General features: G+C 38.5%; 1 protein-coding gene across 1 annotated transcript; it reads left to right on the top strand.

Annotated features, from left to right (window-relative positions):
• The first annotated feature begins 1,083 nt into the window (after nt 1-1,083).
• LOC149587245 (cytochrome P450 3A19-like) lies at nt 1,084-2,688 on the top strand. Its single transcript, XM_089863545.1, has 5 exons — nt 1,084-1,101; nt 1,231-1,319; nt 1,385-1,528; nt 2,424-2,589; nt 2,653-2,688. Exons 1-5 carry the CDS (start codon nt 1,084-1,086, stop codon nt 2,686-2,688), a joined length of 453 nt encoding a protein of 150 aa, XP_089719671.1.
• Nucleotides 2,689-22,874: the final 20,186 nt, after the last annotated feature.

Here is a 22,874-nt window from a genome sequence, read left to right as displayed (position 1 = left end):
AAATAAAATGAGGACGAATTAACCCCTTCTTTTATGTGAAAAGTTAAAAATTCGCCTTAAGCTCGACACAGCCACACTTGTTGTGTAAACAAAAATCTTCGCTCAGTCTTTCTATTAGAGGTAAAACAGCGTAAGTCCAACAGTACGTTTCTCAATGATTTTAGCCAGGACTAAAACACGTAAGTCCAACAGAATAAAAGGTCGTAAGTTTAAGCATGTGTTTAAAAGTACAAAAAGTAATACTTAATATTAATTGTTTTCAATAAAACTTCGAAAGGCACCAGAAAAATGTTCAACCTTTCATTTAAAACCATTTTCAGACCTATCGAATAAATAGTCTTCAAAAAATGCTCGAGTCAATTTGGCCATCACAGCAAACATTTCCCATGTTATTCCTATGGGAAAATTTCCTTTTTTTTGCCAAAATGTCTTAATTTTTTTATGGAAATGAAAACCACCCTTAGCAACATTATTTTCTATAAAAAAAACTAATGGAGGGATCTCTTTGAAATTTTAACCACATATTAAGGGTCCGAATTTTAGTTCAGTGGATTTTTTTCAAAACAATTAATACAATACAAAAAAAAACTACATCCAAACAAAAAACCCTCCTTATACATTAAGAGCAGTATGAAGTCTTATCTAAGAGAGCAATCGCTCTCTCAGAATTTTTAAACCATTTTTAGTCCATTATTTTTTACAGTGCATTTTCCAAATATATGAATTCGAGAACTCGGTTTTATCAAGGAGGATAATTATTCATTCTCCTTGGTTTTATCAAACAAATACTCGTTTCAAAATGACTAATCGTTTTCTTAATCAAGGAGGTTGTCTAAATACACGTACTAGCCTAGAAATATTGTAGTACCCCCGTAGAATGGAATTTTTCCTTGCTCTTTGCTTCGCACGCTAAAGGTCTGTCCAGACTTGCTTTACGCGTTCGCATTTTCACTTTGCTTGTTTGGAGGATCGCGCAACTGATCACATTAGGTTTTCGCTTCTTTGCGTCCTCACCTCGTGAAGACACTAATTTCATGCCTTCGCAAGAAAAACACCAATCACAGACGAGAGGGTGGGGTGTGGATGGCGTCGATTAGTTTCGTTTGTGTCACTTTTTCACAATGGCGTAAGCACTGTGTAGCTCACTATTAATAAATGAAACGTTTTTAGCAAACCAACATGTAAAAACATGTGAATACAAAAGTGTTAAAATTTAAACAAATATTTTAGAAGACTATTGATTTCGAATGTCTTTCTGAGGCAAAATACTTCGGAGCAGCAATTGATGAAGCTCTTAGACTTGTTCCCCCAATTCCTAAGTATGAGTCCCTTTACCACGTTAGATGATTATTTTAGAAAATTATGAAACTTCATTACTTTTTAGGATTACACGAACTTGCGGCAAGGAATATGAGCTTGGTAACACCGGTCTAACTATTACAGTCGGAATGGTCGTTGAGATTCCAACCTTTTCTATGCATCACGATCCAGAATTTTTTCCTGATCCAGATAAATTTATACCAGAAAGGTAAAAACCCAAGGTCTGTAAATGCGCAAAAAAATTGCACTATTAGGTTGGCTCATACAGACCCCAAAAAATCTCGGTTTTTCGGAGCGAGGCCCGAGAGGTAGAAATATCTCAAACATACGAAACAAGGCGACGCGTACCGCTTGTGATGAAAGTGGGGAGAGAGAAATCTTTCGCTAAACAGACATACGTAAGATATTTTATAAGCCTCTCCGTGCTAGCTTTGTAAACCAACGCGCTGGTTGTCTGGAAAATCGAAAACTCGACGCGCGAAAACCGCGTATGGGCCCCCCTTGGTAAAAACCTACTTTACGCAAACTATATCTATATCTATACAACTCAAAGTCCTGACTGACTGATTGACTGACTGATAATCAACGCCCAGCCCAAACCGCTTGCCCTAGAAGGCTGAAAATTTGCTGGAACGTTGCTCATAAGTAGTAGGCGCGTACTAAGAAAGATTTTTCCAATCCGCCGACATCTTAAAAAATGGCGCCCAGAAATGTAAAAAAATCTTCTCTCTGCAACAAAGTCCGCGCTTTTCAACCGATTTTGTAAACATTTAGTACACTGCTTTCCTTTAACCTATAGGCGGGCTGAATGGTCTTTTGAGTTCGATTTGTTGCCATCTTTTTAAATGGCGGCCAAAAACTTAAAAACCCTTCTGTAAGGAATAATGTCCGAGTGAAAAGAAATAAAAAATGTCCCGACAGGCTGACGGGCAACACCGAGTGCCTTCGCTCCTAGGGTGCTACAAAAAAATTGGTCATCAGTAAAATCTGCCCATTCTTTATATCATTTTTATGGAAGTTCTTATTAAACGCGAGCGACGCCGCGGGTAACAGCTAGTCTACTTTTAAATTTAATACTGATTTTATTACATTTCTTATCATAGATTTTTAGGTGAAGGAAGGACTGATATCGCTAAATCTTACACATATTTTCCGTTCGGAGCTGGTCCCAGGAATTGCATAGCCATGAGATTGGCTCTTTTGGAAGTGAAATTATGTTTACTTTTCGTCTTGAAACATTTTAAATTTTTCCCATCCGAAAAAACTAAAGTGAGTCAATACATAATATCCATTCATAGTACACTTGATTAGACGCTGCTCCTGCGCGCGTAGGGCTCGGACACCGTTATACATTATCTGAAATTATAGATATTGAGATGTATATATTATTTATAAATATAGCGGAACGAATAATGCTAATGAATACGTTATTTACAAACAATAACAGAAGACCTTAGTAGATATTCAATTGACATTGTTAGTATACAACATTAGCGCTAGATATTTCTATTCCCGTATAATATTGGCAACTGATAAAGATAACATATTTCTTCATATTGGCTCCTTTCCATAATCATTCATACAAGCTTTATTTCTGAACGTAGTCTCTCACAGACAATGTATAGCAACGTTACCGTTACTAACGTATATCCATGAGAGGCTTAAATTAAATTCCGTGCCTATATAGGATCTGGCTTTGTTTAATATTTAAAAATATGCTTCAAGATGACATCAGTCGTTACAGCTGTAAGCGACGAAACTCGTGTTTCACTACGAAAGGGTTGTCATTTTACGGCTTTCATTACTCTTAGCTTGATTCCCTGGTGTTTTAATGATAAATTAAACCAAGAAGTTAATGAAATAACGTGTGTGTTTGGTATCAAAAATGATTTGAACGAGATAGCCTCTCAATAACATTTTAAACTTTCACAAGAGATCCAAAGATTGTCAACGGATGTGTATGCGTAGGACGAGCGTTACAAACGCGGTGGGTAACTCTACTTTCAGAAACTGACAAGTATTTAAACACACTTAGGTTTACTTGTAAATATCGGTGCCACAACATTAATAATAAAGCTTTAGTTACGTGGATATTCTTATGAGCTATGCACAAGAGTCCTTTAAGATAAATTCACTAGCGTTAAGTAATTCCCAGGTCAATTCGGTTAAAGAACTTAATGTTAAATAGTTTCATGCAGTACGAGATGTACAAGTCAGCTGAGTTATGTTATTAAAATTTATGCACCTTTTTGTAAATATGTTTTTAAATAATTTTAAATGTTTTAAATGAGGTTTGACTTATGAATAATAAAGCTAGTGAATTCCATAAGCCTACACTTAGTCCTCAGCAATCACCTCAGAAACCTCGTCCTGACGCGGGACATAAATCCACAAGCGGGGCTTTTCAAATAGTTAAGCCGCATTGTGGTACACCTCTCTCGAAGAGAAGTATTATATACATCTGTTATAAAACATGAAGAACCAACCGCAATTTCATTAACGAGGTATTTATTTTCTGGTACAGAAAGTATTGACAGAAAACCCGATTGGAACTGTAAACTTATCGAAACTAAAGTGCGAAAAGGTTCCGGGCGCTACACTAGACGGAGTACATTTGCATCTGACTGTATTCTGATAAACATGAAATACTTCTCAATCAAAGCCTCTAGGGTTTGACAAAGACACCTACTGACGCTTATATTTGGCAGTATTTTTCAACCTAAAAAACATTTCAACCCAAGAAAATAGAGAGCTGCATGGAAACGGTTTATTTCCATTTATCGCGGTAACCATTGAAAACCGTGGGAATGGATGGTTTTTCGGATCGGGAATGGACGAAAAAAACCAATATGGAATGAAAGTGGTTAAATTGATACACATTTTAGTTGGAAATGGTTAATAAATGGATAGAATCTATTTTCTATGGAAGATCCTAAAATTTTAAAATAAATAAAAACGGTTTCACCACTGAGTAAGGCAGATATCGGCCTTTGACAGTATTAGACGATATAAGGCAATATAACATAGGTGCCACTACTAGTCATCTCATTCTCGGAATAAATATTTTGAGGAAGTGACTCATGCTACTTGGCGACAGGCGAACAGGAGTCCCTCAGCCAAGTTAAATTTTTCTACAGTTGTTCATCCTCCTTATTTTTACTAAAATTCTTGATGAAGAATCCGTATTGCAGTGGTAATTTTGGGCCAATCCAAGACGCTCAAAGGTTATATTCTTTCGAACTCTTTGGTAGGGAAATGCTTTTCTGCTATTGTTCATTTCGTTAATGGTTGGAACTGCAATAACGTTTCTTAATTGGGAATGGGAATGGGAATGGTTGGTATTTGGAAACCACGGATCGGCAACGGATGGGGAGGTTGATGAAAAATATGGGTGGAATTGGTAAACAAAACTGGTATGGAAAAAATCGTAACGTTTGAAACTGAAATGCAGCTCTCTACAAGAAACTAAACCAAGTAAGCTTATACTAGACACATGTATTTGATTGAATTCTGGGAAACTTTGAAACATTTTGACCAAAGCCACTAAACTGAGAACGCTTGGGCAGGGACACCTAATCCCGCTTGTATTTAATTCAAGTTTATAGCTGTCCCAGGTAGTGCAATGGGATTTTGGCCGAAGGGTTGCCCAAGAGTGGGAGAGCTAAGTTTACTTTAAAATTTGAGACTGAAAAAGAACTTAAAAGTCAACCTTATTCCTTTGAATAAAATTAAAGGGTTGGTCAAACTAATGTCGATCAGAAGTAATTCGGTGGAATAATGAACTGATTTTAACAAACAAAATTATTACTTTAAACCATAAGCGTGACTCACGCGAAAGTGAAATAGAACTATGGGCAAGAGAAACCCAAAAAGACTATTGATAAAACTTTTTATTTGAAGGGTTAGTATTTCAATATGAAACAAAACATTTCTAATTAAATTTTTGTACAGAGTTATGACACACATTTACAGTTCACAAATCAAAATAGGGTTAATAATCAAAATCAGTTTAGTTATTTAGTAATTTCTTTAGTTAAAGTTAAGGTAAACAAAAATAATTTAACACTTACTACTCGGAAACAATATACTCATTTCGCAACACGTTTTATTTTATTACCGAATGCTTCACATAATATATCAAAATGATGCCAAACAGTGATGCGGGTACGTGGAATCTCCAACATGATGGCAATGGATAATGAAACGAAAATGGATCGCAACTAAAGCCGCGTTTACACGAGACACTAAGTTATGAAACCATAAACGAGTAGCCAAAACGAAGGATTTAAAAACATGAAGATTTTAAACTGTCAATGAGGTCTGCAGATATTTTTTTCAAAATGTAACATATTGTTGATATATAATTTCTATTAGTTGAAAAAATTCTTATGAGTATTAAAAAGATGTGTAATAAGTTGCAATTTTTTTAATGGATTATAAAGTGTATGACGAAATTATTTTCTTTCATCTATAAAAAACGTTATATACGAATGAACGCCGACATTTATTTGTTGATACGCCTTGTTTATATTTTGTTGGTTGTTATCAAGTCTAAAGTTACGATAATTAAACTGATAAAGTATTTCGATTATCACTGTTTATAACAGTAAATTGAATAAATATATACTTCTTTTGTTTGTTTATAGATATTTGTATATGAACAAATTCATCGTCTACTTCAGTTACAATCCATTAATGCATATCGTATTATGAATAATGACATGATAGTCATCATTATTCAAATGGCTTATATTATAAAAACTCCGAGCCCTAAATTTCTCGCCACCGTCTTTACTAGGATCCGTTCTACGTCGCGGTCAGAAGTGTTTACGCGTCGAGTCAAATTTCTCGTCACAACTTGTTTACACTATGAACTCCGCTACATTCCGCGCGCCCGCCTCTTTCACACAGGTGATACTCCAGCCGATTCATGGAAAGAATGGCAGGAGGAATTTGATGTCTTTGCAAAAGCCACTGAACTATATTCCAAAAACAACGATACACAAATTAATACATTTCTACACGTAATTGGACCCGAAGGACGGCCTAATAAACCTGCATACGAGCCTGAAGAATATTTTGCGGAAGCCGACTTCCTCGATACAGATCCTTTATACGTCAACATGCTGTTTCTCAACTCTATTAACAGTGAACGACTTGCACAGTCTTGGATGTCCCGACTGTATTTACACGATGAACCTCTTCTGTTCCAGATCAACACGGGGTCTCAGGTCAATGTTATCCCTTACACAGTGTATGCTCGCTTAACATCACCACCCAGAATAATCCCGACTCGCAAGCGTGTTACGTCATACACAGGACACCAAGTACCAATGCTAGGATGCATCGACTTAGTAACCACATCTACAAATGTCGTCCGGCAATGACAGTTTTATGTCACTCCTCAAGATACTATTCCAATATTGGGGGCAGAGGCATCGGTCACCATGGGGCTCCATACAGCGTTTAGACAACTACCCCGTGCTCGTAAATGGAATTCCTGCACCCCAACGGTCTAGCGTCGTGTTGGAGACACTCCAAATCACAGAAAAACCGAAGATATCATAACGGAATTCAGAGACGTCTTCGGCTCCATGGGATGCCTTCCCGGAATGCATAACCTAATTCTCAAAGAGGATGAACAACAAGTAATAGTCCCAGCCACGGCTATCCCACACGCTTTCCGGAACCACTAAAGAAAGAATTGCAAAGAATGCTTGAGATGGGAGTAATTGAAAGTGTCACCGAACCAACCGACTGGGTTCATCCCTTGGTCATTGTTCCTAAAGAGGATGGAAATATTAGAGTCTGTTTGGACACTCGGAATCTCAATCCTTCACTCAAAAGAGAACATTTCAAGTTACCTACCTCACAGGAAATATTCAGCAATTTACAAGGCAGCACGATCTTCACTGTATTGGACGCCAGCTCTGTTAAATCAAAAATCTAGTTTTCTCTTTTTTTAAATTAAACTTGTAGGCGACCCTGTTTAAAATACCGTATAACTAAAACATATTCATGTCAATCCTTCTTAGAAACCTTTTTTATCGTTATTTGGCCAATCATAAATTTGATCTTTGAACTCTTAATTGTTTACCTCGTGAAACGATTATCTTAAAATTTTAGTCGCAATATTTTATTCAACCTAATAAGTTTGGGATTCGTCTGCGAGTTCGCTTTATGAATAAATTCTAAATTGTAACTCGGAACTGACTTCTTTAAGCTACTATTAAAGATATTGTTTTTGTTAACTTAACTCAAGTCGTTGTTGGTTATACTATCCTCATTTTAAATCCGCGCGTGTCGAACGAATATTTTCAAAGTTCCATCTAGAAACTTTCGGACTTTTTCAGTCGGGTTCGAAAGCAATTTAAGCTCTCCCAATACGAGTGACTAAACTTTCGCGCAACATTTTGGTGCCGAAACCCGGGAGGATACGCCGATTTAACCTTAATTACCATGGAGGGTCAACAACAACCACAAGATCCTGATTTCGCCGCCAGGGAACTTGCAAAAACAATAAGAAAACGTAAGCCATTGCGAGCTTCAGTTACGAAGACTATTTCTGCGCTTCAGAAAGAAATAGATGATGGTAACCCTTGTCTCGATCACCTTCAAAATGGCATCCTACTTCTCAACGATAAGGAGAAGAAACTGAACTTATTAAACGCTATCGTGGAGCGTCTTATCGATAACCCTGAAGAAGAGGAAAGGGAGTTCGAGACCTGTATTAAGTACAATGACGAAATCATCGAGGTTCGTGGAGCTGCCCAGCGTCCACACGATCGTCTTAAAAAACAAGGAACTTCCTTAGTTCAAAATCTACGAGAAAATCCACCTGGATCCATGTCATCGACGATAATCAACCCTGGACTCCCATCGATGGATGGACTCTCGCTACATCCTAACCCACAAGATGAAAACCGTTCGCAAGCTGGAAGTACGGGAGGCGTGTCGGCCTCGCGAGAACTTTATGTGAGACTTCCAAAGTGGGAAATGCAACGCTTCAACGGGGAAATATCTGACTGGCTCAACTTCTGGACACAATTTTGCAACGGCGTCCATGACAGAACTGATCTACGGAAGTCAGATAAGTTTACCTATTTGAAGTCTTATTTAGAGGGAGAAGCCGCTATGGCTATAAAAGGATTAGCAGCTACTGATTCCAATTATGATTATGCTATTACTCTTATAAAAGAACGTTTTTGGGGATACTGAAAAAATTGCTAATATGCACATGAATATTTTGACTAATTTAAATCCTGTGACAAGGTCGAGTGACCTTGAGGCCTTAAAGCAATTGTACTCTACTTGCGAAGTGCAGATAAGAAGTTTGCAGTCTTGAGGTGTATTCTCTGACTCATACAGTATTCTTTTATGTCATGTTTTAACAAAAATGCTTCCGTTAGAATTAAATATTGAATTTAATAGAAAATATGATAGCATATCTTACAAAATTGAGGATTTGTTAACTTTCCTTCGAAAAGAAATTGCATGTCGCGAAAAAGCATATAGTTTTAAACCTCCCCCTAATCTAAAATCTAGAGAAAACGAATAAGCCTATCGGTTTAAAAATCTTTCTTGAACATTAAATGTTCAAGGGGGGGGGGAGCTTATGTTAAATCAAAAATCTAGTTTTCTCTTTTTTTAAATTAAACTTGTAGGCGACCCTGTTTAAAATACTGTATAACTAAAAAATATTCATGTCAATCCTTCTTAGAAACCTTTTTTATCGTTATTTGGCCAATCATAAATTTGATCTTTGAACTCTTAATTGTTTACCTCGTGAAACGATTATCTTAAAATTTTAGTCGCAATATTTTATTCAACCTAATAAGTTTGGGATTCGTCTGCGAGTCCGCTTTATGAATAAATTCTAAATTGTAACTCGGAACTGACTTCTTTACGCTACTATTAAAGATATGGTTTTTGTTAACTTAACTCAAGTCGTTGTTGGTTATACTATCCTCATTTTAAATCCGCGCGTGTCGAACGAATATTCTCAAAGTTCCATCTAGAAACTTTCGGACTTTTCAGTCGGGTTCGAAAGCAATTTAAGCTCTCCCAATACGAGTGACTAAACTTTCGCGCAACAAGCTCTGCTTTCTGGCAAATACAACTAACTGAGGAAAGCTCACGGCTATGCACGTTTGAGACGCCATACGGCAGGTATCGTTTCAAACGCCTACCGTATGGAATATCTAGCGCTAGTGAATTTTGTCAAAGATTCATGCACAAAATCTTCGGTAACATAAAACATGTCTATATCTCAACGGATGACATACTCCTGGCCGCCACCTCAATTCAACACCACAACAGATTATTGCGTACCGTGCTCGAACGGGCCCGCCGTGCCGGAATAAGAAATTACAACTAGCGGTACCATCAGTCAAATACCTTATATACTCTCATTCTATGGCGTTAAAGTTGACAGTAAAAAGGTAGCCGCAATCAGAGATATACAACCACCGCAGACCAAGAAGGAACTTCAAAGATTTCTAGGGCTCATCAATTACCTCAGCAAGTTCATAACTCATTATTCAGAAAAAGCCGCTCCACTTCGGAATCTGTTGAAGAACACCTCCGAATTCATCTGGGACAGTGACGCAACGCCACTATTTGAGGGCATAACCATAATTTACTATTAATAAAAAATAAAATAACGATAAATGTTCCGTTAAAGCACTAAAAAAATGCTTCGCGACGCATTAAGCCATTATCAACAAGTTGGGAAAACCAAACTATTACCTCTCTGTTACGTATGTGTGCACGAGTAAATAACGACTAAGGGTAGTTCTAGTAAAGCTTGTTTATTCGGCAAGGTCTAGCACTGTAATGTCTACTTGAGAGCATACTAGTTTACAGAACAACTATGTTTATTGCTAGTCACGCCGCCTAGCGGTGTGACGTCATCTTATGTAACATGTTTCTTTTTTTTTTTTTTTTAGTTAAAAATTTGTTATAAATGCCTCCTGAACAAAATTCTGCTTAAATAGTAATTTACACAAAACTAGGTTAATTAAAATTCTGCTTAAGCAGTAATTACATAAAACTAGGTTAATTAAAATTCTGCCCAAACAGTAATTACACAAAACTAGGTTAATTAAAATTCTGCTTAAACAGTAATTACACAAAACTAGGTTAATTTTAAGAATTTTGATAACGCTTCGGTGTGATTATTTGCCGCCCACTTCTAGAACTTTTGCCAGTTTCTTGCGGTTGAGCTTGAGGCATTTGAGGTCCTGGCAACTTTCTTTGAGCCGTTAGTAGTGGTCTCTCTGGTATTCTTGTTATTCCAATAGAGGTTGTTGTCCTTCTTCTCTGATTTTCTTGCTCTTTACCAATTCGCCAGGAAATTTGACATCTACTAATTTCTCCCTTTGTACGCTTCGGAATCATCGCTTTCGCCGTGATTGGCTTTGGGGTCATTGTATTTGTCATCGATGTATTGGTCATAATTTCGTGGTGAAGATTTTCATACGTTGGTCTCAGGTGTATTCTATTTCTTCTATATTGTGCTCCGTTCGGTGTCGTGATTATATAGGAATCGGGTTCATTTGCGATGCCAGTGATTGTTGCTTTTTGCCAGCTACGAGGGCCAACACTGAAGAGAATATTTTCGCCAATATTGAAAGAATTCTTATGGGTATTGGGTCGTGAATCATGTTTTGCCATTCGCGCTCTTCGAGCTCTAGTGCTTGCCTTGTGCGTTGTAATAAGAAGTGAGGCTTCAAGATAGCGGAAGTTGTTGTTGCTGGTGTCCGAATCACACGACCCATTAACATTTCTGACGGAGCCGGAAGGTCTTGGAGAGGTGTGGCTCGATATTCAAGTAAAATGTAGTGTGGATCTACTCCAGTCTGAGCGGCTTTGTTGAGAAGATTTTTTACCGTTTGAATGTGCCTTTCTACCATCCCGTTGGATTGTGGGAAATGAGGACTTGATGTCCGGTGTTCTACTCCCCACTGCAATAGGAAGTGCGCAAACTCGGAAGAGTTGAAAGGTGGTCCATTGTCAGTAACTATCCTTTGTGGGGTCCCGTACCGTGCAAAATGAGGTTTTAAGGCTTTTATGACTGTTTTTGCATTTGTTGACCGTAATTCGTCAACTTCGACGAATTTGGAATGATAATCCACACATAGGAGAGCGGGTTTTCCTTCCGTATGAAATAAGTCTATTCCCACTGTTTCCCATGGGAGCATTGGTATTTCATGTGGTTTTGTTATGACGTGTGTATTTGCCCTGCTTCTTCTTAAGCAAATTTCACATTTCTGGATGACTTTAGAAATTTGATCTGTCATGCCTGGCCAGTACACGTGCATTCTTGCTTTTCGAAGGCAGGTGTTAATTCCTTGATGAGCACCATGAAGTTGATCAATTATCATGGGCCGTAGCGATAAAGGGACGATCAAACGGTCGCCTCTGTACAGTAAGCCTTGATCGCTATGAATTTCATTCTTGATGGGCCAATAGGAAGCTAGATTTGCGTCAACCATAGATGCGTATTTGGGCCATCCGTGCTGGACATAGTGTTGAAGCTTCTGCATGTTCATGTCTTGGCGTATGGCATGTTGAAAGTCCAGAACTTTGTCCCGTGACATGACAGTCATAGAATACAATGCTGTTGCGGGCCCTTCCAGGAAATCGGTGTTGATGCCTAAGGTCAGAGTAGGTGAACGCGAAAGTGCATCGGCTATGTACATTTGCGACCCTGGCACATATTTGAGTGTCAGGTCGTAACGGGCAAGTCGGAGAACCATCCGTTGTAGTCGGGGTGATAGTGTGGCGATGGGTTTTTTCATTATGGCAAGTAATGGGTTATGGTCAGTTTCAACCGTAACCTTATTACCAACAATATAATAGTTGAAATGTTCAACAGCGTAGACAATCGCGAGCATTTCTTTCTCTATTTGCGCATAGCGCTGTTGTGTTTCTGTCAAAGTGGTGGAAGCGTATTCTATCGGTTGACCGTCCTGCAAAAGGACCGCTCCAATGCCAAATTGACTGGCGTCGACGGAAATAAGGTTCTCTTTGTCGGGATTATAAAAAGCTAATACGGGAGCTTTCGTGATGTCTTCCTTCAGGCGGTCGAAAAGGCGTTGTGTATTGGCGTCCCATATGAATTCAGATGTTGCTTTTAATAATGTCCTCAGGTGCATCGTCTTTTCGGAGTGGCGTTCTATAAATTTACTAAGGTAATTTATTATTCCAAGAAACCTTTGCAACTCTTTCTTGTTTCTCGGGGGAGTGAGAGACTGAACAGCAGCTATTTTCTTGGGATCTACTTGCACCCCGTACTGTGAGATTATATGACCCAGATAGGAAATTCTTGGAACCACAAGTTGAAGTTTCTTGGCACTGAATGTTACTCCATTAGCCCGTGCCCGTGTTAAAACGGCTTTTAAGATGTCGTTGTGATGTGAGATTCCAGTACCAGCCAGCAGGAAGTCATCTGTCGATATATACACGCCTGGAATATCTCCAAAAATCTCATGCATTACCTGCTGACAGATTTCAGAAGCACTTGATATTCCAAAAGGGAGACGTAGAAAACGGAATCTACCGTACGGCGTGGCAAACGTACACAAGTACGAGCTTTCCTCAGTCAGCTTGATCTGCCAAAAAGCAGATGTTGCATCCAGCACAGTGAAGACTTTGCAACCTTGTAGATTGCTAAATATTTCTTGAGATGTTGGCAGTTTGTAGTGTTGACGTTTGATGGATATATTTAGATTTCTCGGGTCCAGACAGACTCGAATTTCTGTTTCTTCGTTCCGGTTAGTAGACTGAACTGTTTGTTGTGTTGGTTTTTTTTAGCTTTCGGGACTACTACAATTGGGTGAACCCAGTCCGTGGGTTTCGTAACTGGCTCAATTACTCCTAGTGCGACCATCCTTTGAAGTTCTTTCTTTAAAGGCTCGCGAAAAGCATGAGGTATGCTACGCGGCGGAACAATTACTGGCTTGGCGTCGGCTCGTAAGGTAATATTATGAAATCCGGGCAGACAACCCATAGGACCAAATACGTCTTGGAATTCCGCAATGATTTGTCTGGACCCGTTTGCTGGACAAGTGCGAGGAGCGTGTTGTAAACCACACCGAGGACAAGATGGGTTAGTATGTGTTGCACGATAGTTAAGGCTGGCCTGTGGGAAAGCTGATGTTGCACGAGGTGGTCGCGGAAATGATGTTTGAGATCGTCTAGGACCTGGAGACAAGGATTGATGACGTAAGGCGTTGGGATATTGTTGTCGTCTATGAAAAGGTGGTCGTGAACGATGATGCAATGCATCCACCGTAACTGGCGGTGGTGAGGTTGGTACACGTAGTGTATTGTTCGTTGTTGCTTTCATGACTGATGAGAATGCAATCGCACTCTCCACTGCACGACATTCGGAGATGGCTTGTGTTAAAGTAACATTTCGAATCGTTAAAAGTTTGGTTTGCAAATCTTTACTATGAATGCCTTCAACTATTTGTGAGCAAATAAGCGAATCGCGGACTGCATCGAGATCACAGTGGTTTATTTTAGTTTTCAATTCAGTCACAAAAGAGTCAAACGATTGCGTTAAGCCTTGGCGAGTTGAAAAGAATAGATGCCGCGAAAGAGTCACGTTTTTGTACGGCGCGAAGTAAGCCGAGAAAGCGTCATAAATTTGCCGTAATGTTCGCGGCAGGGCCGTACCGTTATTATCCGTTAGGATTGGAATGTCTAAAATTTTATATAGCTTCCTACCTTCTGTTCCAATAATATGCAGGAAGGTATTGATTTGCGTATCCGCACTTTTCTTGCTCAGTTCTGTAGCCTTGGCAAAGATATCAAACTCCTCTACCCAATCTTCCCAGGCATCCGCCGAATTTTGACCGGGGGTAAAGGGCGCCGGCGCGTGAAACGTAGCCATGTGAATCGCGGAATCAACAAAAAAAAAACTTGCCGCAAAGGCTTACTTGTCTAATTTGTCTAATTCACGTTATCCGCGTTTAGTTCAATTGTTGGGCTCAGCGCTTGATTTCTTGTTTCTTTTCACACCCCACTTCTGACACCATGTTACGTATGTGTGCACGAGTAAATAACGACTAAGGGTAGTTCTAGTAAAGCTTGTTTATTCGGCAAGGTCTAGCACTGTAATGTCTACTTGAGAGCATACTAGTTTACAGAACAACTATGTTTATTGCTAGTCACGCCGCCTAGCGGTGTGACGTCATCTTATGTAACACTCTCCGTGTCGAGAAGATTATATAAACTTAAGTATCCAATGAAAACGTCGACCTTTTTGCCCTCATCCTTTCCCGCGCTTTGCGCTTCCGCATTTCATCCTTACTCTCAACATTATCTTCCTCCATTTTACATACAAAAATCAAATACTCACAAAAAGAGGCGGCAAATACCTGCTGGCTCTTTATAACCACTTAATTTGACTTAGTATCCAATTTCCAACAACAATAATATACCGGTAGTTTAATTGACAACCTACTAGCATCGAAATTCTCATTAAGAATGGCTCCCGCGGATAAAAAAGGGCAATTTTCAACTAGGTGGGCGTTATCTCATTAGATTTGAAAAATATCATTTGTCTTTTTTACCAAGTTGGATTTTTTTAAAGCAATCTTAGCACCAAATAATATTTTTTGATACAAAATAAATGTTTTATATTCTTATTAAGAATAAATAAAGAGGATAAAAAAGGTCTGTCCTCTCGTAATTTTTTAAGCTTTAATCATGACTACTCTATACAACGGTAACAGGGAGTATAAACCCTTTAATGGAAGCAGTATTTTTTTTTCCGAAACAATCTCGCTTATGTTTATCCTCTCTAGACTTCGCTAAAACGTATTACTCCTACGTAAAATATTAATAGACAGGCAAGGATTGATACCATCAAATGTGGATGAGAGGGAAAGTATGACAATGGCCATAGAGCCTGTGTTAAAAAAAGCGGACATCAAAGTTTCGCCAATAACTATTTAGCCCATTAGTGACTGATGGACTTGCAAACTCGCGACTGAAAGTAGTTCAGACATTTATGCTCCTTGGTTTAACCATAGCCCACTTGATCACGCGCATCACGACGCAACCTGCTCGCGATATAGCTAAATTACCGAGATTTTTTTTTTGGGCTTCACTAACCTTACTAAAATCCATATTATACCATCAAATACCTTTTAAAATATTACCAGCTACTCTGTCCTGACTACTAACACAAATCGAGGAAGTTCTAGCATACACAGTAGCAGACGGCAGTAACCGCGTAACCGCGAATTAACACAAGACCTATTTTAAGGGAGTGAACAGGCCCAGTATAGCTACGCCAATAAAACGGTCAACTAAGGCGAAACTCAGACGACTCGCGACTTTTGGCCAATTTCATACTTTTCCTCTCATCCACTTTTGATACCATTAAAGATGGAGCGCAATATTATCCATATTTTCATTTCATATACAGAGAAAATAAATTATTATGTTTCTGAGAGGAGTTTCCCATTTTGGTTGTTGTTTTGAAAAATATATCGCAATGCACGGGCCTTGATAGATATAGGAGGCAATGAATGAAATATATCACAATGCACGGGCCTTGATAGATATAGGAGGCAATGAATGAAATATATCACAATGCACGGGCCTTGATAGATATAGGAGGCAATGAAGGAAATATATCGCATGCACGGGCCTTGGTAGATATAGGAGGCGATGATAATCTCTCTCTTTGCACGAGAGGTTTATCTTTAATATTTAAATAAATATAATTATTTTTAATTATTTTAAACTTCAATTATTAACATTAATAATAGTTAAATCGTTTAAAATAAAGTTATACCTATTATCATCTCAAACTTTGCTAATATTGACGTTTAAAGTGAAGGGTACTTACTTGCCCGCTTTCTTCAAATTTTGGGGTATATATACGATTCGTTTCCATTTTAACAGTAAGGAAAAAGCGCCATTGTGAAAACCTTTGGAGGCGATCCCACCTTAGGGAGGCTAGACGTTTCTCGTAACCCTAGCTGATCGCCGCGTATATCCTAAATCCAAACGATGATAATGGAGTAGAAGCCAATGATACAGATTGGTGTCTATGTGGAATAGACGGAAGACCAGAGGTAGGTGGTGTTAGAAGTCAATGATACAGATTGGTGTCTATGTGGAGTAGACGGAAGACCAGTGGATGGTGGTGTTTAGGAGCCAGTATGTACAGACTGGTGTCCAAGTGGAATGGACGAAGACCAGAAGATGGTGGTGACTAGAAGCCAGTATGTACAGACTGGTGTCCATGTGGGATGGACGAAGACCAAACATGGTGGTGTGAGAACTCAAGTTTAGAGTAGCCAACGGAGCAATACAATTTTCTAAATTTCTGTGACCTGTCAATGCGGTCCGGAAATTGGGAACACGTTTGCTTCGATACGCAAACTGCGAACGCGGTCACGTGGGTGTAACAACGGACAGACACACAGACACACTGGACTACGTCACACGGAGAGGTAAAAATTAATAGATGATCCGATAGATGACGATGTGCGTGGAACTAGGTGCGCGGCTAAGAATCTCGCAGAACGAGTGAAAAGGGGGTGAAACCATGGCCGATAATCTGTAAGTCCGTTTCAATGGGAAAATTGACAGTAGAAGACTCCCTGACCCCTATATCCTCCTAGATATAACCACACAGCAAAAATTGGTCGAGTTCCAAAAACATTTTCTATCCCCTTCCCTTCAACCTTAAGCCGAGGAACACGGACGCGGGTGCCTGAATCTAGTTCGGCCGTCTACCGCCGCGAGCGTCTTACGTTTGGGGGGAAAATCCAGAAACCGGTACCAGAGGGCCAACCGTTCGCCAAGTGAAGAATTTGGTTACCTCGATACTTCTAGTCCCTTATCTTACTTCTGCTACTACTTTAATGTATTTTTTATAAATAAGTATATATTCAGGGAGTTTTCATTGTTATTAAGATTTTCCACTTTAAAACATACAGTAAATTGTTTATATTTTTAAAATGCGGCTGAAAAATGTACATTAAAATTGTATCAGATAATGAGTCGTTTATATTTAACACAAGCAATTATGCTTCGTGCAGAACGTGAATACAATTATAACAAAATCTTCGCACTTTAACGGTGTACTCCATGATTGACACAACTTTTAAGGTTGATGATATTATATCTGCGGAGTGATTATACGAATCCACGAGCGATGTTTTAGCGAATATTGGGTCAACACAAGCCTGTAAACAAACAGGTGCGTGTTTTCAATGGTTCGATCAACTATTCAGCTGTACACTGCATGTACAGGCAAAAATATTTTAAAATATTTGGTCCAGATATTACTCGAGTGGCGGCAAAAATGGTCGTTTATGATGGATTGCAAATTACCGGTGCATTATTAGCATTTATTTGCTCGTTTCTTGGAGCGTATTGGTAAGACATACTTAACGCTTTATTATGCATTTAATTTCCCCGCCAAAAAAGGTACAGTTTGAGGACAGATTAGTCTTTCGAATAATATATTGAACATAGGAGTTCCAAAATGGATGATAGTACCGAAGTATAGAGGGTAATTCCATGGGCAAGTAATTGAAAATGTTCTATGACAATTTGCACTAAGGACCATCGTTTTCAAGTTATGATTTCAGTGACCCATTAGCTAGAATTGTATCATAACTTTTACAAGATGTTCCTTATATGGCAAAATGTGATAAAACATTTCCGACTCAAAATTGCCCATAGACTCTACTATATTTCATTTCTACCACCCTTTTTGGAACACTCTGTATGTTACAATGCGTTCGTTCTCTAATCGCTGAAATTATTTCATTAAATTTAATTTAAACCCTCAATTTTATTTATTTCTCACAAATTTAGTTCTTCTAAGAAAATCTAATTATATTTCACGTTCAATTGAACGATCGGTCAAAGCGCTTATATCCCATTGGATAGAATCCGTTGGGCAGAATTTCATTCGACAGAAATCCCATTCGGCTGAAAATCCCATTCGACAGAAATCCCATTCGGCCGAAAATCCCATTCGACAGAAATCCTATTCTACAGAAATCCCATGCGACAGAAATCCCATTCGGTCGGAAATCCCATTCGACAGAAATCCCATTCGGCCGAAAGTCCCATTCGACAGAAATCCCCTTCGGTCGGAAATCCCATTCGACAGATTGGTCATGTGAATGAAACCATTAAGTACAAGAAGAGAATCCAACCGTACATGGGGCGAGCAGCCATTCTCGTTCTGCCAAGAGCCAACGCTAGAGGTAGTGAACGATGACTGGCGTCGCTTTTTGGCTCAAGCTTGAAGCTGCTGTTAACGACAATTCCGGCTTATTTATGGAATAAATGAATTCGTCTATATCCGATTCCACACAACGAACCTAACCAAACCAAACCAAACCAAACCAAACCTAACCAAACCTAACCAAACCTAACCCAACCTAACCTAACCAAACTACCAAACCTAACCAACCCTAACCAAACCTAACCTAACCAAACCAAACCAAACCAAACCAAACCAAACCAAACCAAACCTAACCTAACCTAACCAAACCAAACCAAACCAAACCAAACCAAACCAAACCTAACCTAACCTAACCTAACCTAACCTAACCCAACCTAACCTAACCTAACCTAACCCTAGGCCAACCTAGAAAATTTTGGAAAAGGCCCATTTTTATTTTTCAACGACCTTAATTAATATAGCATTATAAAATGCGAAATCGCACCAATGGGAAATTCGCTCCAACGAGACTTCTGTCCAACAGGAATGGGAAGTCTGCTCAATGGGAATACGATAAAATGCGAAATCGCGCCAATGGGAAATTCGCTCCAACGAGACTTCTGTCCAACAGGAATGGGAAGTCTGCTCAATGGGAATTAGGTCCATTGGGAACAGCCGGCTAGCTTCGGTCAACTAGAACAACTTATTTTTTATTTCGGTCCAATGGAATTTCGTTCCAATGGAATTCTGTTCAATGGTTATATACCGTCAAAGCAATGCGTGATATTATCTGCTATTTAAACCATTCTTAGGATATACTTCAAAAGGCACAACTTTTGGGTTGGAAAACCTATACCTTCAGATTCTCCAATCCCATTTTTGGGTAACGCCGTAGGAATTTTGAAAGGAAAGGTTCGTTTATGTAATTTTATAATATGTAGCGGCTCTGCACTCAAAATAACATTTTTAATTTAAACATTCATGTGTTCAGCTACTTCATGAAATAATTCAAGAGCTATATGATAAATATGGCCGCTTAGTGGGGTATAATTTTCATTTCGTGTATTTTATGTCCATTTTCCAAGTGTTTTTCCCTTCGCAGCACTTACTTTGGAATGTCACCAGTTATCTATGTTGCTGATCCAGAATTGGTAAAATTGATTCTCGTGAAGGATTTTTCAAGCTTCTCATCTAGAAGAGTATGTTACTATTTTTCGTAAGGTACCTTCGCAAACGAGCGGAATCCGCTGTACAGAAGCTTAAACTGATTGAACACTTTCTGCTTTCGAGTTCAACTTTGTGCTTCAGAATCGGAAATTCGTTTCTGATTCTTTCCTACACCTATCGCATAGGCGCACTTAATTATTTCCAAGGATATTAAAGTTTGCTGTCCAATGCGAAATCTAGTTAAAGAACATAGTTTGTAGAGATGGCTAGTGCAAGAAATAAGCGTTTGTTAATGTTAACGCACTGTATTAAAAACATTGAAAATTAGGAACAGTCCTCGTTGGTGGGTTCATTCAATTTTGCGAAATAGAAAGAAAGAAGGGGATTTCCATATTCTCTGCTATGCAAGGTTTTGAAACACGATCCTTGATACTTTCAGAACCACGCAAGGATACTATTTGACAAGCTTTAAGCATTTTTTTCTTGTACTAATGTTTTGGCCGATTTCATGGCAGAAAAATAGTTCTGCTAACTAAATTGAAGAATAACAGGACGACAAGATAAAAAATGATGTAAATCGAATGTGATTTCCCTAAATTAACTCTTAATTGGTCAAAATATATCACGTGGCCCCAAGAGGAAACTGGAATATCTAATTGAAACAGACATTAGCTGAAAATGGGATTCAGCGCCTGCTTGCACAACCGCTTAAACAAATCCGCGTTAGTCTAGTATGCGAAAGGCCACGCTGAAACTGAATTCTTCAATCTGCTTCAGATACCGCTTTCAGTTTTCACTTTACGCTCGTTTGCGAAGGTACCTGTAGAAGCAGAAGTAGGATAAGGGACTATAAGTATTGAGGTAACCAAATTCTTCACTTGGCGAAAGTGAATATTCTTGATAACACAACAACGCTTGGACCTCTGGTAGCGGTTTCTGAATTTTCCCTCCAAAACGTGAGACGCTCGTGGTGGTAGACGGCCAAACTAGATTCAAGGAACTGCGTCCGTGTTCCGCGGCTTTAGGTTGAGGGAAAGGGTTATAGGAAAAGTTTTTGGAACTCGACCAATTTCTTTCTCTCTAGTGTAGGCGCGATGGAAGCGGCATAAAATCCTCAAATTTGTTCACTAGTGCCAGGATCTATTACCAATGCTAGAGCTCTTTACTTCTAGTCTCATCCTACTTCTGGTAGAAGAAATCTGATGGTTGCCTTATTATCAGTTGCGTATTAAATTTAATTCACAACCAGTTGATTTCAACTAAAAAGATTAAGAAATTTGGAGTGCGCGGCGGCTTTTTTAAAATTAATTTACAATGAAAAGATTATGGGTTCAGTTCGAATACTCAGTATAACTTGGTCAAAATATCCTGAAATTTCATTGAGAGATGTTCAAAGTTTTAAGTTCATAATGTTTTAAATAAACATTTAATATTGAAACTTATTTTTAACTTTAAAAAACATCCGCTGCAAAACCGTGTAAAATTTTAAGTTAAATATTATAGATTTTGAAACATCTCTTAGTAAAAAGTAATTGCATTTGCACCTTTGATCTGTTTGGAGTTGGAAAACTTGTCGAATTTATCTTCCGCTTTGGCAGGATTGGAAAGCTTGTCGGAATTTTCAGTGTCTTTGAAAGGGTTTCAAAAGCTTGTGGACTTTTCATTGCCTTTGGTCGAGATTGGAAACGTTGTGGGGTTTTTAAATGGCTTTGACAGGGATTGGAAAGTTTTTGGAATCTATCAATGTGCTTTGGCAGGAATTGAAAAAAAAATTGATTGGCAGTTGGGAGAAGTTTTAAATAAAACAATAACGTTAGGGTGGTAATGGCGTTTACTAAACATTTACCATTGGAGTGCCAGGCTTTGGCAACGAGTTTTTCGTTTTACAGTCCTGTATCTCACACGATACTAATTTTGATGTTAGATTTTTAAATCAAATAATCCCATTGTGGACAACATGCTCACTTCATTAAAAGGTGACGAAAAGTGGAGAAATGTACGTAAAACAATCACAAGCGCATTTACATCTGGCAGATTAAAAAAGGTAACTTTCAAATGCAAAGAAGTGTTAATGGGGTAATACCAAAAACATAAAGACCACAAGAAAATGAATCACTCAAAATCTGTTCAATGACTAGATGATGCCATGGCAAGACGCGCTTGTGCATTTTTGTCCCACGTCAAGACGAGGTTTTTGGGATGATTGCTGGGGAATTAATGCCAAACAATTATAGAATTCACCTTAAGATGCGATGCCCATTTGTAGTTTGATGAGCGGGAAATCAAACTAAAAGGGTGAGCCTGGGAAGAATGACGTTACATAACTAAAGCATTAAGAGGATACAGAGTGTCATCCTTCTTCTATTATCCCCTTCTGAAAAAACTTATTGTTGGAATTCATTGATAACTAACATGTTTTAAAAGATGATATTCATGAATGAAAATATTTTTTCCCATAAAAAAAATTTACAAATAAATTGGTGATCAGGCTGCTAAACGTGTTATACGACACTCTGAAACGTGCTATGCGAAAGTTTTGAAAGTGTTATGCGACTCTGATAGAAGTGTTAAACTTGGAAAGGTGCTATGCGCACCCTTCAAGGAATTGCACAACACTAATTAAAGAGTAAAAATAAATTTAAAGGGAGATATAAGAGGTAAAAAGGTGTTATACTTCACCTCTGTTGCACAATTTTTATTTTCATCTTTGACACTTATTGTTCAAATAAGTCTGATTAAATCCTTTCAGGGATGGAAATGAACACTTGAAACAGTGTCAAATTTGGACCCATAAAAACTACTCTTAAGGGTGATAAAACACACTCCATTTTCATAGAGTGTACGAAATTACCACGCTGTCAAGTGTCAAATGGAAAATGAAAAAGCAATTTTTTATACCAGTATAGGATGAGATTTCAAATTGAATACTAAGTCTCCGAATCGAGTACTGATTCAAACGAAAATTACTCATAATCCAAATATATGAATTCTAGTACTCGGTTGTATCAAACGAATATTCGTTTCAAAATGACTAATCGTTTTCTAAATACATGTACCAGCCCAAAAATATTGTATTCTCCCAATATTGTAGTTCGCTTGTTTGCAGGATCGCGCAACTGATCACATTGGGTTTTCGCTGCTTTGCGTCGTTTTAGTCACTTTTCCACAATGGCGG

This window comes from Phalangium opilio, unplaced genomic scaffold, assembly GCF_054372755.1.
Source record: "Phalangium opilio isolate 3A_F unplaced genomic scaffold, DU_Popi_V2 ptg001170l_1, whole genome shotgun sequence".
Classification (NCBI taxonomy): Eukaryota; Metazoa; Arthropoda; class Arachnida; order Opiliones; family Phalangiidae; genus Phalangium; species Phalangium opilio.
This window is presented reverse-complemented; position numbering and strand designations above follow the sequence as displayed.

What these genes read in the sequence shown, in the direction of transcription:
- LOC149587245 (XM_089863545.1), top strand. An exon ending in CTTGTTCCCCCAATTCCTAA is followed by an intron (nt 1,320 to 1,384) that starts GTATGAGTCCCT and finishes ATTACTTTTTAG; the next exon opens with GATTACACGAACTTGCGGCA. An exon ending in GATAAATTTATACCAGAAAG is followed by an intron (nt 1,529 to 2,423) that starts GTAAAAACCCAA and finishes TTCTTATCATAG; the next exon opens with ATTTTTAGGTGAAGGAAGGA.